This window comes from Pelodiscus sinensis, chromosome 30 (assembly GCF_049634645.1).
Source record: "Pelodiscus sinensis isolate JC-2024 chromosome 30, ASM4963464v1, whole genome shotgun sequence".
Taxonomy (NCBI): domain Eukaryota; kingdom Metazoa; phylum Chordata; order Testudines; family Trionychidae; genus Pelodiscus; species Pelodiscus sinensis.
Window position 1 is genome coordinate 12,716,680 of NC_134740.1, and position 14,938 is coordinate 12,731,617.

Sequence of the window (14,938 nt, forward strand, 5' to 3'; positions counted from 1 at the left end):
CCCCTGTTATACACACAGCAATGAGGACTCCCTCCGTGTGGGCAGAGGAGAGACCCAGCACTGCAGGGACGAGGTGTCTGTGGACGTTCCCACTGGAGCAAAGAACATCGGCAGGCGCAACTCTGCCATAGACGGAGTCATCTCCACTTGAGCAAGCTGGATTCTCCGCAACCTCAGACACCCCTTAACGCCAGTGGACGTGACCCTGACTCTGTGAGAGACCCCCGGACAGGGAGACAGACGGGGTGTCCCTCGACTGGACCCCCGGGGTGAGATTCATCCCAACCGCGGTGGGATATGCAAGATACTTAGGTGGAGAGGAGACTGGGGAGAGAAGCAGGCTGAAGGGTTTCACTCCAGCTAGTTGTCTAAAAAGCTACGCAAATTATATATTAACAAATGAAGTATGAGACTTTCACAAGTTTCTAATGAGTTTCCAAACCCATTTTTTTCCATTGGAAACTGAATGCCCATCTCCATAAAAGACTTTTGATAAGCTCCTGCCAAAGGTTGTTTGAAACCAAGTCAACGAATCAGCACCAGAGCAAACATTCTCAATTAACGTTAAACATTGAGACAAGAGGAATAGGCAATTGAAGGGAACATGTAAGCAAATGGATTTATATTACACGAGGAATAAAAGATTTCCCTCCCAACATGCTCCTCAGAGCTGTTTTCACCTCCTTGTTTTTCAGGCTGTAGATGAGGGGGTTTAACATGGGGGTTAGGATGCCGTACTGGATGGATAATACCCTGTCTAGAACCACTGAGGAGGCCGAATTGGGTCTCAAGTATCTAAATAAAGCAGTCCCATAGTATAAAGTGACAACAATGAGGTGGGAGCTGCAGGTGGAGAAGGCTTTCCGGCGGCTCTCCACGGAGCACATCCATAGGATGGTAGAGATGATCCGCACGTAGGAGATCAGAGTAGGGGGGAATGCAATCAATCCTAAAATAGCCGCTGAAGAGATAAAGACTATTTCATTGATGAGGGTCTCTGTGCAGGACAAGTCCAACAGGGATGGGAGCTCGCAGCTAAAACCGCTGACTTGGTTTGGCCCACAGAACTGTAAATATGACACAGGAACGGTGTTGACCAGTGAATAAATGAAGCTGATAGACCAGGCACCACCCACCAACTGACTGAAAACGTGTAGGTTCATAGTTGTGGCGTAATGCAGCGGGTGGCATATGGCAGCGTATCGGTCATAAGCCATGGCGGAGAGCATGAAAATTTCAGTGCAGCCTGTCAGAAGAATGAAGTACATCTGCACCAGGCAGCCATTGAAAGAAATCGTTTTCTCATCCGTTAAAAAAATCTTCAGCATGTTAGGAAGAGTGATGGAGGAATAGCAGATATCCAGGATGGACAAATGAAACAGGAAAAAATACATGGGGGTGTGAAGGTGAGGGTCAGTCTTTATCACCAGCATAATCAGCATGTTCCCCAGAAGTGTGATTAAGTAAATAATTAAAAACATAAAAAAGAGGAAAGTCCGGAGTTGTGGATCTTTGGGAACACCCGAAAGAACAAAATAGTTGATAGAAGTTTTGTTCTCCATTGATGCTTATTCAGCAAAGTTTTCACCTGTAACGATAGAAAAATATGTAAAAAGTAACAAATGAAAATAAAATAAATAGAATTTTAGTTTGCAGGTAAGGATAGCTAGATAGGTGTATGGGGATAGATAGATAGAATTGGAAGGGACCTTGAGAAGTCATAAAGTCCAGTCTCCTGCCCTCACAGCAGGACCAGGCATCTCTGATGGTTGTCTATCTAACCTGCTCTTAAATATCTCAAATGATGGAGATTTTACAACCCCCCTAGACAATTTATTCCCATGTTTAACCACCCGGACAGGCAGGACGTTTTTCCTAATGTCCAACCTAAACCTCCCTTGCTGCAGTTTAAGCCAATTGGTTCTTGTCCTATCCTTAGAGGCCACAGTGAACAATTTTTCTGCCTCCGCTTTGTGACACCCTATTAGGTACTCGTGGCTAGAAACCAGATTTATTCTACACAGGGGCAGAACAAATGTTAGCTAAAACTTTTTATCTTGGGTGGCTACTGTTAGACACAGAAGCCACATGTAGGCAACTCTTGGTTAATTGGCTTGAACTTCAGAGATGCTACGCCAGATTCAACATAAAAAATGCTGGTGTTCAAAATGCTGATCAAAATGCTGATAAACAGATTCCTCATTTCGAATGATGGTGTAATGATTTCATGGAGAAACTTTTTTTTAAAATTCCAGTTATTCCATTTGTTCAATGTCAATCCAGAGAGAGAGAAAGAGAGGAGAAATGATTAGATAGATAGATAGATAGATAGATAGATAGATAGATAGATAGATAGATAGATAGATAGATAGATAGATAGATAGTGTAGGAAGAGAGAGAGAGGGAGGGAGAGATAGGTAGATAGATTCAAAACCCATAACATGATCTTTTTCAGCATTTAAAGTTAACAAGTGACTTTATTAGAGTACTTAATTTTCAGATTACTAAAACCAACTTTTTTTCTAAGATTGGATTTGATTTCCCCACTCAAAGAAACAATACAAACAAAACACAAAAGGAAACAAACAATTCTTCACATTTTTAAACGATCTTTCCTTTGCAAAAAAATGGCATTTTTTTGGCCAACTATTACTACTCATGCTGGTGATGGCTGGATTAAACATGTGTTTTTTGATTGTCCTGCAAGAAAGACAATCTAGAAGCATGGGCTATATGGTGCTATTGACATCAACTACAGATGCCATTGTCTTCAATAGAACAAGGATTTCACATGGTTCAGACAAACCATCCTTCTGTCTTTTTGTCTACAAAAAATGAGCCAGATACTACTCTGCACCTCTACATATCTACGACACCACCACATTGGAATATTAATATTTTCCACCAGCCATGTAGTGAATTATGCTGCATTATATATACAGACAAAAGTTTCTAGGCAGGGAAAAACCAATTATTCAGATCCTTGATTCAAGGGAACTGCTTCAATTTACATCAATTAAAGAACCAACCTGGTTTATTTCCCAAATTACTTGGTTTGGAAATTATCTACTCACCAAAAGAGTGGATCCAGGCTTCGTGCTTTCTCTTGACCATCGCTAGACGTAGTACCACAGTCCTGTACCGCAATGCCTAGACTGATTAGTCAGCACAAAGGCTATAATACTCAACTCGTCTTTTGTGTTTTTTCCATTTTGTCTCAGCCTGACCACCTAACTTAGCATGAGTGAAAGGTTCCCAAAGTCAGTAGAGTGAGTACCTATTGTGTTCTTTCTGGGCAGTGCTACCCAGGTGTAATAATCTTTCCTTTGCGATGTGATTGCAAAAAAATAACTTGTTGATATTCTAGGCTTTCTCTTCTTGCCTCTGCAATTCTCCTGAAAATTAGGACTTGTGTTGTACAAATTGGATCTCTCTGTGGGTCTGTCTTCACATGTATCAATCACCATCTCTCTCTTTATCTCTGCAATATCTCACTTTCATTCAGCCTTCCCTCTATGTCTCCCAAACAGAGTATCTCAAAACATCAGGTAGTCCTTACCCTGAAAAGTCGGTTACTACATGGAACTGGATCATGATATATAGTTCAGGTCTGTGCCGCACTCCTGTTGGAAACAGAACTTTTTTTAAAAAAATGTCCTGACTCAAAGAACAAGAGTTAATTATTTCTGAGGAGTCTAAATATGTTCTGGCTTTTCCTCTGGGACATCTGTCTCTTGCTTAACAGTCTAGCTGTTCATTGGATTGGGAAGGAAGGGGTATTTTACAGTGCACAATATGGCAGATTTACAAAGATCAATGTGCTTTTTCCTTGATGTATCGATTTGTCTATGGATCCTCAAATAAAATCAATCCCTGCAGTTCCCCTACAACAGTTGACACTGCACCGATTATACCAGCTCAATAACTGACCTGGTATTTTGACCAACTGGGCACATTATGCCAGTGATGTGTTTGAGTTGGCTTCTTTCTGCCTAGCATTGAGACTTCTCTACCCTCTCCCTCTTGCCACAGAATTGGAGCTCCTCACTATTGTTAATATAGGTATCCCCACCCCTACCCCCGTGAGTTAGCTAAGTGCCACCCGCCCAATGTAGAGTTGGGAAACTGAGGCACAGGGACACTAAATGACTTGCCCAAGGTCACATAGGAAGCCTGTAGCAGGGCAGTGATTTGAGCTCAAGTCTTCTAAGTCATTAACCAGGATCTGAATCAATCGTTCACCTTTCCGTGTGGTTTCCCCTCGGGAGGAATCAGCCACAACCATGAATTAGGGCTGGATTCACTCTTCTGGGGCCCGGGGATAGTAGCTTTTGTGGGGTTCAGTGTGTGGGGAGTGGGCTGCAGGGTTGAGTGTAGGCTGGGGGAGTGGAAGCAGGATGCAGGGGTGAGCGGGGGTGGGCGGGGGTGGGCTGCAGGGTTGAGTGTAGGCTGGGGGAGTGGAAGCAGGATGCAGGGGTGGGCGGGGGTGGGCTGCGGGAGCTGGGTCATGGGGATGGTGAGGGGTGCACTGGAGGGTTCAGGAGGGGTCATGGTTCTTGGTTTTGAAGGGAGGGAGGGTGCAGGAAGGTTCAGGGGATTGGGGTGCATCTCTGGCACAATTCCCGTTTGGCAGAGGGAACAAATGGTACCGTGCTGTCCTGCATGTGGAGGCACCGTCCTGTCCTCTCCCATTGGCGGCAACTCCTGGCCAATGGGAGCAGCAGGGGCCGCCCTGCAGGTGGGCGCAGGTGCAGGGACTGAACTACCCTGCGGTCATGACAATGCGGTTCCATGAAGCCTGGTTGTGGCTTCCCCAGGTCTGATGGCTACTCGGAGCCGAATACAGGCCTGCACCCGACAATGGACTCAGCTTAGAAGGTCACATGGTCTCCAGGCTGGAGAAAGACGAGTCCCGGAGGGCACATTGTCATCCACGGGTCCAAACAAGTCACACACCGCTCCTGCTGTCACCCTCTGGCATCATCTCACTACCAGCCTGGCCTTGTGCGCAGAGATCGGATCACTGTATGCTAGCCTACACCCTGTCCTGAATGTGGGCTGGTGTGTGTGTGTAGGTGTGTGCGTGTATATGTGGGTGTGTGTATGTGTGTCCGTGGGCATGTGTGTCTGTCTGTGTGTCTGTGTGTGTATGTATTTATGTGTGTCTGTGTGTATATATGTGAATGTGTGTGTGTGTGTGAGGGCTGTTGGTACAAAGCTGTTACCACACGGGGTGCTCTGGTACGACTCTTCTGGGATGTCCCGCCAGCCCCCTTCAGTGTGTTACCCAGTAGCCCTGCTCCTGCCATGCTCTGTGAGCCGGGCCTGCCTCTGGCTCACAGCTTCCTGACGCTGCACATTGGCAAAGTCCTGATCCTCGTGCCCAGGTCTCAGGCCTCACCCCAGGCTGTGACACCAGGGCTTCTGATTCTGCCCCTCCTACTACTACACCCTGCACTCATGGCCAGAATAATTATCCTCCTGCCTGCTCTTGACAAGGGTTTGTCTAGCCCTGCTAGTAAAAAAATCTTTCCTGAAAAATCTCCTCCAGGAATCATTCTGGGGAAAGTCTCCGGCCCAGTGGTCAGATTAAATGTTTAAAAAGGGCCCTTTGGACCTTAGAATCTATGACCTTCTGATCAGTAAACTAGGGGCAAATTCAAACTAGATGGGGTTACTAAAAGGCGGGTGCATAAGTGGCTAGATTACCGTTCCCAGAGAGTAGTTATTAATGGTTTGATATGGTCTCGCATGATATTCTTATCAATAAACTAGGCAAATACAACTTAGATGAGGCTACTATAAGGTGGGTGCATAACTGGCTGGATAACCGTACTCAGAGAGTAGTTATTAACAGTTCACAATCCCGCTGGAAAGGTATAACAAGTGGGGTTCTGCAGGGGTCTGTTTTGGTACCAGCTCTGTTCAATATGGGTATGTCTACACTACCACCCTCGTTCGAACTAGGGTGGTTAATGTAGGCAACCGAAGTTGCAAATGAAGCCTGGGATTTGAATTTCCCGGGCTTCATTTGCATCTTGCTGGGCGCCGCCATTTTTAAATCCCCACTAGTTCGGACTCCGTGCCCGCGGCTACACGCGGCATGGACTAGGTAGTTTGGATTAGGCTTCCTATTCCGAACTACCATTACTCCTCGTAGAACAAGGTGTACAGGTAGTTTGGAATAGGAAGCCTAATCCGAACTACCTAGTTTGTGCTGCGTGTAGCTGCGGGCACGGAGTCCGAACTAGTGGGGATTTAAAAATGGCGGCACCCGGCAAGATGCAAATGAAGCCCGGGAAATTCAAATCCCGGACTTCATTTGCAACTTCGGTTGCCTACATTAACCACCCTACTTCGAACTAGGGTGGTAGTGTAGACCTACCCTATCTTCATCAATGATTTAGATATTGGTATAGAAAGTACGCTTATTAAGTTTGCAGATAATACCAAGCTGGGAGGGGTTGAAAGTTCTTTGGAGGATAGGGTCAGAATTCAAAATGATCTGGACAAACTGGAGAAAAGGCCTGAGATAAATAGGATGAAGATTAATCAGGCCAAATGCAAAGTGCACCGCTTAGGAAGGAACAATCCGTTTCACATGCACAGAACAGGAGTTGACTGTCTAGGAAGGAGTACGGCAGAAAGAGATCTAGGGGGTCAGACTGGACCACAAGCTAAACACAAGTCAACAGTGGGACACCGTTGCGAAAAAAAGCAAACGTGATTCTGGGCTACATTCACAGGAGTGTTGTGAGCAAGACCCAATGAGTCATTCTTCAGCTCTGCTCTCCGCTGATTAGGCCTCAGCTGGAGTATCGTGTCCAGTTCTGGGTACCACATTTCAGGTAAGATGGGGAGAAATCAGAGAAGGTCCAGAGAAGAGCAACAAAAATGATTCAAGGTCTAGAGAACACGAACTACGAGGGAAGCCTGAAAATCTGACTTTGTTTAGAGAAGACTGAGAGGGGACATGAGAGCAGTTTTCAAGTACCTAAAGGGTGTTCCAAGAAGAGGGAGAAAAATTGTTCTCCTTGGCCTCTGAGGACAGGACAAGAGGCAATGGTCTTAAATTGTAGCAACAGAGGTTTAGGTTGGATATTAGGAAAAACTTCCTGCCTGTCCGGGTGGTGAAACACTGGAATAAATTGCCCAGGGAGATTGTAGAATCTCCATCCCTGGAGATATTTAAGAGCAGGTTGGACAGACACCTGTCAGGGATGGTCTAGACGGTGCTTGGTCATGCGGACTGGATGACCCCCATTCTCGTGTTCTATGAGTGTATGAATCGGGACTCAGTCCTGTGAAGTTAATGGAACTAGCCATTGTATGACGAGCCGTGAGTCCCCACTCTTGAGCCAAGACACTTTGGTAGCTGTCAAAGTCAGCTAGGGATTGCAGTAATTTTTCTGTTGTATAGTACCGTTTTCATCTGCAGCCTCCTGGGCCACCGTCTGCACTGTGAATCTGGAGATGGGTCAACACGGTCCCCACATGGCCAAGAGGGCTAATGGCATATTAGGGTGCATTAGAAGTTGCATGTCCAGCAGATCCAGAGATGTGATTTTTTCCCCTTTATTTGGCTTTGGGGGGGCCACATCTGGAGTATTTTGTCCAGTTCTGGGCCCGCTACCACAGAAAGGATGTGGATGCATTGGAGAGGGTCCAGTGGAGGGCAAACAAAATGATTCAGGGGCTGGAGCACATGACCTATGAGGAGAGGCTGAGGGACTTGGGTCTGTTTAGTCTGCAGAAGAGAAGAGTGAGGGGGGATTTGATAGCAGCCTTCAACTTCCTGAAGCCTTGGTGAAGCACTGGGATGGGTTCCCTGGGGGGAGGGTTGGACTTTCCATCCCTAGAAGTTGTTAAGTCCCAGCTTGACAAAGCCCTGCCTGGGATGATTGAGTTGGGATTGGTCCTTTCTTTAACAGGGGGCTGGACTCAATGACTCCCAAGTTCTCTTCCGGTCCTGGGATCCCATGATTCTAAGTGTCACCCATTCCCAGCTTCTGGAAAACAGTGGGTAGAGACACCATCCCTTCCCATCCCAGCTAATAGACACCACTGGACCTACCCCCCATGAAATTGTCTAGTTGTTTATTTAACCCTTTCATAGTCTTGGCCTCACAACATCTTCTAGCAAGGAGTTCCAAAAGTTGGCTGTGCATTGTGTGAAAACAAATAGTTTCTTGTGTTCAAACCTGCTTCCTACTTTAAAGAAAAAGCGAAATAATCTTGACTAGTTCTGGGAGAACACCTCCACTGGTTGCTTGTGATCCCAGAACTCAATTCCAGTCCAGTTCATGACTTGGGTTATTTTATTATGCATGTAACAGCTTTGCGCCCATTCGAACTCAGCCCAGACACAAGGGTTTTAGGGACAGGGTGATACCATAATTCCAACACATACCCCACGTGGCAGAGTTCATTGAGTTATTAACATGTATACGTCTTGATTCTACTTTGATGACAAACTTAGGGATCAGGTAAGTACCAACAACTTTTGTCTTTGCCTTACCTACATTTCAATGGTATCAATTCAGGGTATGCCCACTGACCTCAACTAACTCGAAAATGTTGTGTCTTGCACAATGCCCATCTCCCAACCACCCCAAACCAGATGATTTCCAAATAAAAAACATTTCACGCGGTTCAAAGGAAAGGGAATAATGGAATCTGGTGCCGTGAAATCATTACTTAATACTTTATTTAAACAAGTACAGGAACGGATTGTTTTCTTTGTTTCTGTTTTCCTAGAACTTCGAAAAAACTTCAAAAAGTGGTGTTATGTTGAAGGTTATGATTCAGCAGCCATAACTGGGCATGAAACCCCTGACCTCAGAGAACTATTTCTTGCGGCAATAGTAAGCAACATCTTTGTTAATATTGTCTCTATTGTCGAGTTTAAAACTTTACCTTATCCACCAAACAAATCTTTTCCAAATACCCAATTTCCAGTTCTGAGAAGTGTCTGTTTCCTGTAAGATGTAAAGAAGGAGGAATCTTATAGCCCCTTAAAGACTAACAAATTGAAAAGCCTGACACAGCTAAAAGAATGTAGCCTGATAACTTTTTTTCTATGAAAATCTCCAACTCAAGTCCATGACACATGGCTATGAAACCTCCAGATTTCAACAGATACGTGTTTGAAAGTTTTTTTGGGGGTATAATATCTCACAAAAATGGGGAAAACTGAGAAGATAAGTTTTACTTGTGTCATAGTTTGTATCTTATAATACTGGGATTGAACAAGACTTACTGCTCAGTACTTTGATACACAATGGGCAAGATCTTTATATTTATGTATGCATCTAATATGGTGGCCCACCAGGGTTAGCTCCTGGCAGCCCAGTGCTGCTATATTTACCTGCGCCTCCACGAGTATTGGCGATCATCGCTCTTGTGGGCTGTGGATTGCTGTTTTCAGCCAATGGGAGCAGTGGGACATGCACTGCTTGGCACTGCTTCCATTGGCCGCAAATGGCGATTCATGGCCAATAAGAGCTGTGATTCCCCAATGCCTGCAGAAGCGCAGGTGAATATAGAGATGGGGACCAGCCAGGGACTAACCCTGTGGACCGGATCTGGCCTACAGCCCGGAATGTGCCCACCCCTAATCTAATAGAACATTTAGAAACATCTCAGCACCCAACACCAATGGAACTCATTGAACGTTGGGTGCATAGGTACATAGGTACATAGCTAGTGAGCTGCCGAAACAGCTGTAAAAATCTGTTTCAATGGGACTCAGACAATGAGACTCAACATAGCTCCAATAAAATGAATGGGGCCAGATTTCAAGTCACTGTAAATCAACTAACCCCCTACAACCCATTCAGTGGTTCCCCACCGGTGTTAATCATTGATATTCCTTACAATCAAATCAACCACTGGGTAAAATGTATGTATACTGAAGTCAAGAGTTCTGCAATAATTTACACCACTGATGAATAAGACCCAGGAAAATCAGGTTCATTCTTCACTGATGTCTTAGTTTCTCCTGCAGGAAACGATTTTCCTGAAGGCCAATTTCACCTCTTGATTACGCAGAGTGTAGATCAGAGGGTTCAGGGTGGGAATCACCACGGTGTACATGATGGCGGCTATCTTGTCCTTCGCTAGCGAGTCACTGGATCTCGGCTGGATGTAGGTGTAGATGATGGAGGAATAGAACAAGGTGACCACCAGCAGGTGGGAGGAGCAGGTGGAGAAGGCTTTCTGCTTCCCTTTGGTGCTTTGGATTTTCAGGATGGCGACGATGATGAAGCTGTAGGACACGGTGGTCAGCAGGAAATTCCCCATGGCCAGGAAAATGTTTGCAATGTAGATCATGACTTCATTGATGTAGATGGAGCTGCAGGACAGTGCCAGCAGAGGTGGGATCTCGCAGAAGAAATGCTGGATGAGGTTGGGCCCGCAGAAATCCAGAGGCAGCATGAGCAAGGTGTGCACCAAAGAATTGCCGATACTGACAACCCAGACGCCAACGGCTAAACCGATGCAAATTCTCTTGGTCATGAGGTTGGCATAGCGCAAAGGGTGGCAGATGGCCACATAGCGGTCATAGGACATGGCCGTGAGTAAAACCAGCTCCGTCCCTCCGGCCAAAGTGAAGGCAAAGAGCTGAGCCATGCACCCGTCGAAGGAGATGGTTTTCTTCTCCCACAGCAGGTTTTCCATCATCTTGGGCAGAACCGAGGAAGTGCAAGAAAGGTCGACCCCAGCTAAGTTGGCAATGAAGAAGTACATGGGGGTGTGGAGAGGTGGATGTATGACGATAGCCGCAATGATCAGGGAGTTGCCCATGACCACAGCTGTGTAGAGGCACAGGAACAGTGCAAAGAACAGCCCCCGGTGATGAGTATGTTCCAAGAGGCCCTGCATGACGAACTCGGTCACCCTGGTGTGATTATCGGGTTTCATGGCTTGTTCCTCCTGTAGGAACAAAGATTAAATTTGCTGTCAGATTTTTTCCCCACAAACTATTGGCGGTTGAAAGATCAACACAGAGCAACAATGAGAAAAAACCTGTGATTTCATGTAATGTATGAACAAACTGAGCTACATTAAGACAATGTTAGCACAATAATCTCCCTGTGCTTCTGAATCTTTATTTTCCTGATATTCAGGTAGAGAAGGGAAAACACAACACTCTAGAGGGTCATGAAATCAGTCAGCATATTTACATCTCCCACCTGAGAGAGAAGTTCACAATATGATTTAAAAAATCAATCGTGGACTAATAGTCTTATTAAAAACCAAGATGCCACTTTCTCAACTACTTTCACAAAATAGATCGCTTGCAATACAGGACACTTTTAGTTGAGTGTAACATACGACATATATACAGCATATTTGCTACAAAATATAACCTAATAATTATAGAATCGGAGACTCTTAGAATGGGAAGGGACCTCGAAAGGTCATCAAGTCCTGTCCCCTGCCCTCACGGCAGGACCAAGCACCATCTAGAGCATCCCTGATTGGTGTCTGTCTAACCTGCTCTTAAATATTTCCAGTGATGGAGATTCCACAACCTCCCTAGGCAATTAATTCCAGTGTTTAATAACCCTGACAGATAGGAAGTTTTTCCTAATGCCCAGCCTAAACCTCCCTTGCTGCAATTTAAACCCAGTGCTTCTTGTCCTATTATATAACATGTATATTTAAGTAAAATCAAGATGCACAATAAAATAACTTGAATTCTCTTTCACTCATTCTAATGTAAATCAGATGTAAACTGAATCTCCCATTACTGGAGTTGCATTGGCATACAGCTTGGCTACGTCTAGACTGGCATGATTGTCCTCAAATGCTTTTAACGGAAAAGTTTTTCCGTTAAAAGCATTTGCGGAAAAGAGCGTCTAGATTGGCATGGACGCTTTTGCGCAAAAGCGCTTTTTGCAGAAAAGCATCCGTGCCAATCTAGAAGCGGTTTTGCGCAAGAAAGCCCCGATCGCCATTTTTGCCATCGGGGTTTTTTTGAGCCAAACAGTTTTTAGCTGTCTACACTGGCCCTCTTGAGCAAAAGCATTTGCGCAAGAGGGCTTTTTCCCAAGTGGGAGCAGCATAGTATTTGCGCAAGAACACTGACAATCTTACATTAGATCATCTGTGGTCTTGTGCAAATTCAAGCGGCCAGTGTAGACAGCTGGCAAGAAAAACTTGCCAGTCTAGACACAGCCCTTGTGTAAACAAGAGGAGAGTCATGCTGTCCAAAATTTCATTCTGACGATAAAGATACAGAGCAATATGTACAGGTTACTTGATTCTTTGGAGTAGCATTCACATGATATGAAAAATACTCCATACCGCATTACAGATAAGTTTCCCTTTCACTGTCTTCCCGCTTCCCTAGTTTTATTACAAAGTTACTATTTCTCCTGATTTTCTTCTCATTCTGGCTGCAGAAAATCAGGAGTATCTCCCCAGAAGTCAGTGAAGTCACTGACTTGTAAAACATTGTGAAAATGGGAAGGGTGCTTAGACCAACAAATCTAACTTACCATGAGTTTATATGAGACATTTTTCATATTTCACTTTACAGTGACTTACACAATTCAATTGTTCCCCTTTGCATCACCTTTCAAATTTCATCCTAAACTTCTGAGGGAGCATACAATAGACTATGAATCTTCTGTAATGCCGATCTGTATTAATTACCACACTGTATCTCGCTCCATTGATTTTAGAAGCAATTACCATGATATTCAAAGGAAGTCAAAAGATGTGCATGAATTTCTATCAGATCCTCATTGGTCAAAACGAGATCAGAGCATGGTCCAAGATTTATAAACATTGCTATGGAAATATGTATGTCTATAAAGCAAATTTAACTAAATTACAAAGGAGAGAGAAATTAAATTTTGATTGGTATCAAAAGTGAATAAAGAATTTAATCACTCAACTCGAATTGAATTTCACAGGTTTGTTGCTATTAAACACCCATAGGATCTTTGAAATATCTGCCACAAAAAGTCAACGAGATTCATTTGCAAGCTCATATTGTGAGAAAGTAAGAAACTAAACAAACAAGAAGAAAGCAAGCGAAAGAAATATTCTCACCTCTCATTCAATCTGCAAATAGAATCAACCACAGCATAATTTAAATACAGACTCCAGATGATTATTCTTCATATCTCACAACCTTCTGCAGGGAGATCGTGCACCCTTATGAATGCAGACAAGAGTTAGCTCTCAAATAAGTCCCCAAAGGAGAAGGTAAATCTAATCACCTAAGTCAGTTCAAACCAATTTTCTCTATTAAGTTGAGAACTTTCCTCTTGTTGTTAGGTATATATGTATGTTCTGCTGACGTGTCCATTATTTCCGCCAATGGATTGTTTTTTGAGCATAGTCTTACCAATAGAGATCTACTTCATAGTGTTGTGTGAGAGGTTAATTCTCAGGGTGAAACGGTAGCCCCATTGATGGGTGTCGATAGGAACATTGACCTTGGCTTTACTGAGGCCCGAAATTCATGCTCAGATTCAATAAGAACATTAGGATGTCCAGACTGGGTTAGACTGAAAGTCCAATTAGCCCAGTGTCCTGTCTGCCGACAGTGGCCAAAGCCAGGTGCCCCAGAGAGGGTGAACCGAAAAGGGAGCCATCAAGTGATCCATCCCCTGTCACCCATTCCCAGCTTCTGACAAACAAAGATGGGCCCATCTTTTAGGAACTTATCTAGTTCTTTTTTGAACCCTATTAGTGTCTTTGTCTTCATCCCCTGGCAAGGAGTTCCGCAGGTTGACTGTGCATTTTGTGAAGAAATACTTCATTTGTTTAAACTTGCTGCCTATTAATTTTATTTGGGAAGCCCCTGATTCTTGTGTTATGATATACATGTTCTCCACATATTTTAAAGATCTTGATCATATCCCGCCTTAATCAACTCTTTTCCAAGCTGAAAAGTTCCAGACTTATTAAGCCGTTCCATACTCCTGAATGTTTTTGTTGCCCTTGACTGAGCCATCTCCCATTCCATTGTCTCTTTTCTTTGGAAAGGGGTGACTACATCTGCAAGTCAGCAGATCAGGTTCCCAACTGGTAGGCATCACTGTAATGCCTTCACAGCCAATAGTGGAAATCATGAGAGCACATTGACTTTGCTCCGTATCACATCATTTAAGGATTCGGAATCTCACGGCATTCACTTGTTGGAAGCAATGCAGTTGTCGAGAGGTTGTCAAGAGCCACATTTGATTTACACAATGTAACACTGTGTAGGAAATAACATTTATGATGAGTGTCAGAGAAGAGGGAGATGTTTTCAGGAGTAGGAATTACAAGGGGAAAACTTAGCTTCTATAGATCCCATTACAGCAAGGCACTTAAGTACATGCCTGACTCTGGTGATAGGAACCATCTCATGAACGTCCATGGACCTCTTGTAGGCTTCAAAGAGAAGCAGAGGAACTCTGGGATCAGAGCCATAAATGTGATCCAAATGTGTTGTCATCATGCTTATTGACTTGTGTCAATAAATCTGGATGGTTCTTCCTTCCTTCCTTCCTTCCTTCCTTCCTTCCTTCCTTCCTTTCTCTCTCCCTCTTTCCTCTCTCCCTGCCTTCCTCCATCCTCCCTCCCTCCTTCCTTTCTCCCTCCCCCCTTTCTTCCTCCCTTCCCCCCTCCTTCCTTTCTTCCTTTCTCCCTCCCTCCATCCTCCTTTCCTCCTTCCTTCCTCCTTTTTTACTTTCTCTCTCCCTCTTCCTTCCTTCCTTCCTTCCTTCCTTCCTTCCTTCCTTCCTGGGTCCTGCCGTGAGGGCAGGGGACTGGACTCCTTGGCTTCTCGAGGTCCCTTCCAGTCCTACTGTTCTATGATTCTAAGAGCAGCCAAAAAACAAACAGCAGCTGCTAACGTGCTGTCCTGCCTTACACAGGAATCACTACTTCTAGCGAAATACTGGCCTGGCCTGTGGTCTGATCAGCCACTCCA

The 14,938-nt window shown here is 44.5% G+C and overlaps 2 protein-coding genes across 2 annotated transcripts; both read right to left on the reverse strand.

The window, feature by feature from the left end:
* Positions 1-620: 620 nt before the first annotated feature.
* On the reverse strand, positions 621-1,562 carry LOC102445200 (olfactory receptor 5BS1-like). The gene has a single exon (XM_006135710.3). It carries the CDS (start codon positions 1,560-1,562, stop codon positions 621-623), a length of 942 nt encoding a protein of 313 aa, XP_006135772.3.
* Positions 1,563-9,990: 8,428 nt separating this feature from the next.
* LOC102445461 (olfactory receptor 13A1-like) lies at positions 9,991-10,923 on the reverse strand. The gene has a single exon (XM_075912307.1). It carries the CDS (start codon positions 10,921-10,923, stop codon positions 9,991-9,993), a length of 933 nt encoding a protein of 310 aa, XP_075768422.1.
* Positions 10,924-14,938: the final 4,015 nt, after the last annotated feature.

Coding starts and splice junctions, on each gene's coding strand:
- LOC102445200 (XM_006135710.3), bottom strand. CDS start 1,562: ATGGAGAACAAAACTTCTATCAACTATTTTGTTCTTTCGGGTGTTCCC.
- LOC102445461 (XM_075912307.1), bottom strand. CDS start 10,923: ATGAAACCCGATAATCACACCAGGGTGACCGAGTTCGTCATGCAGGGC.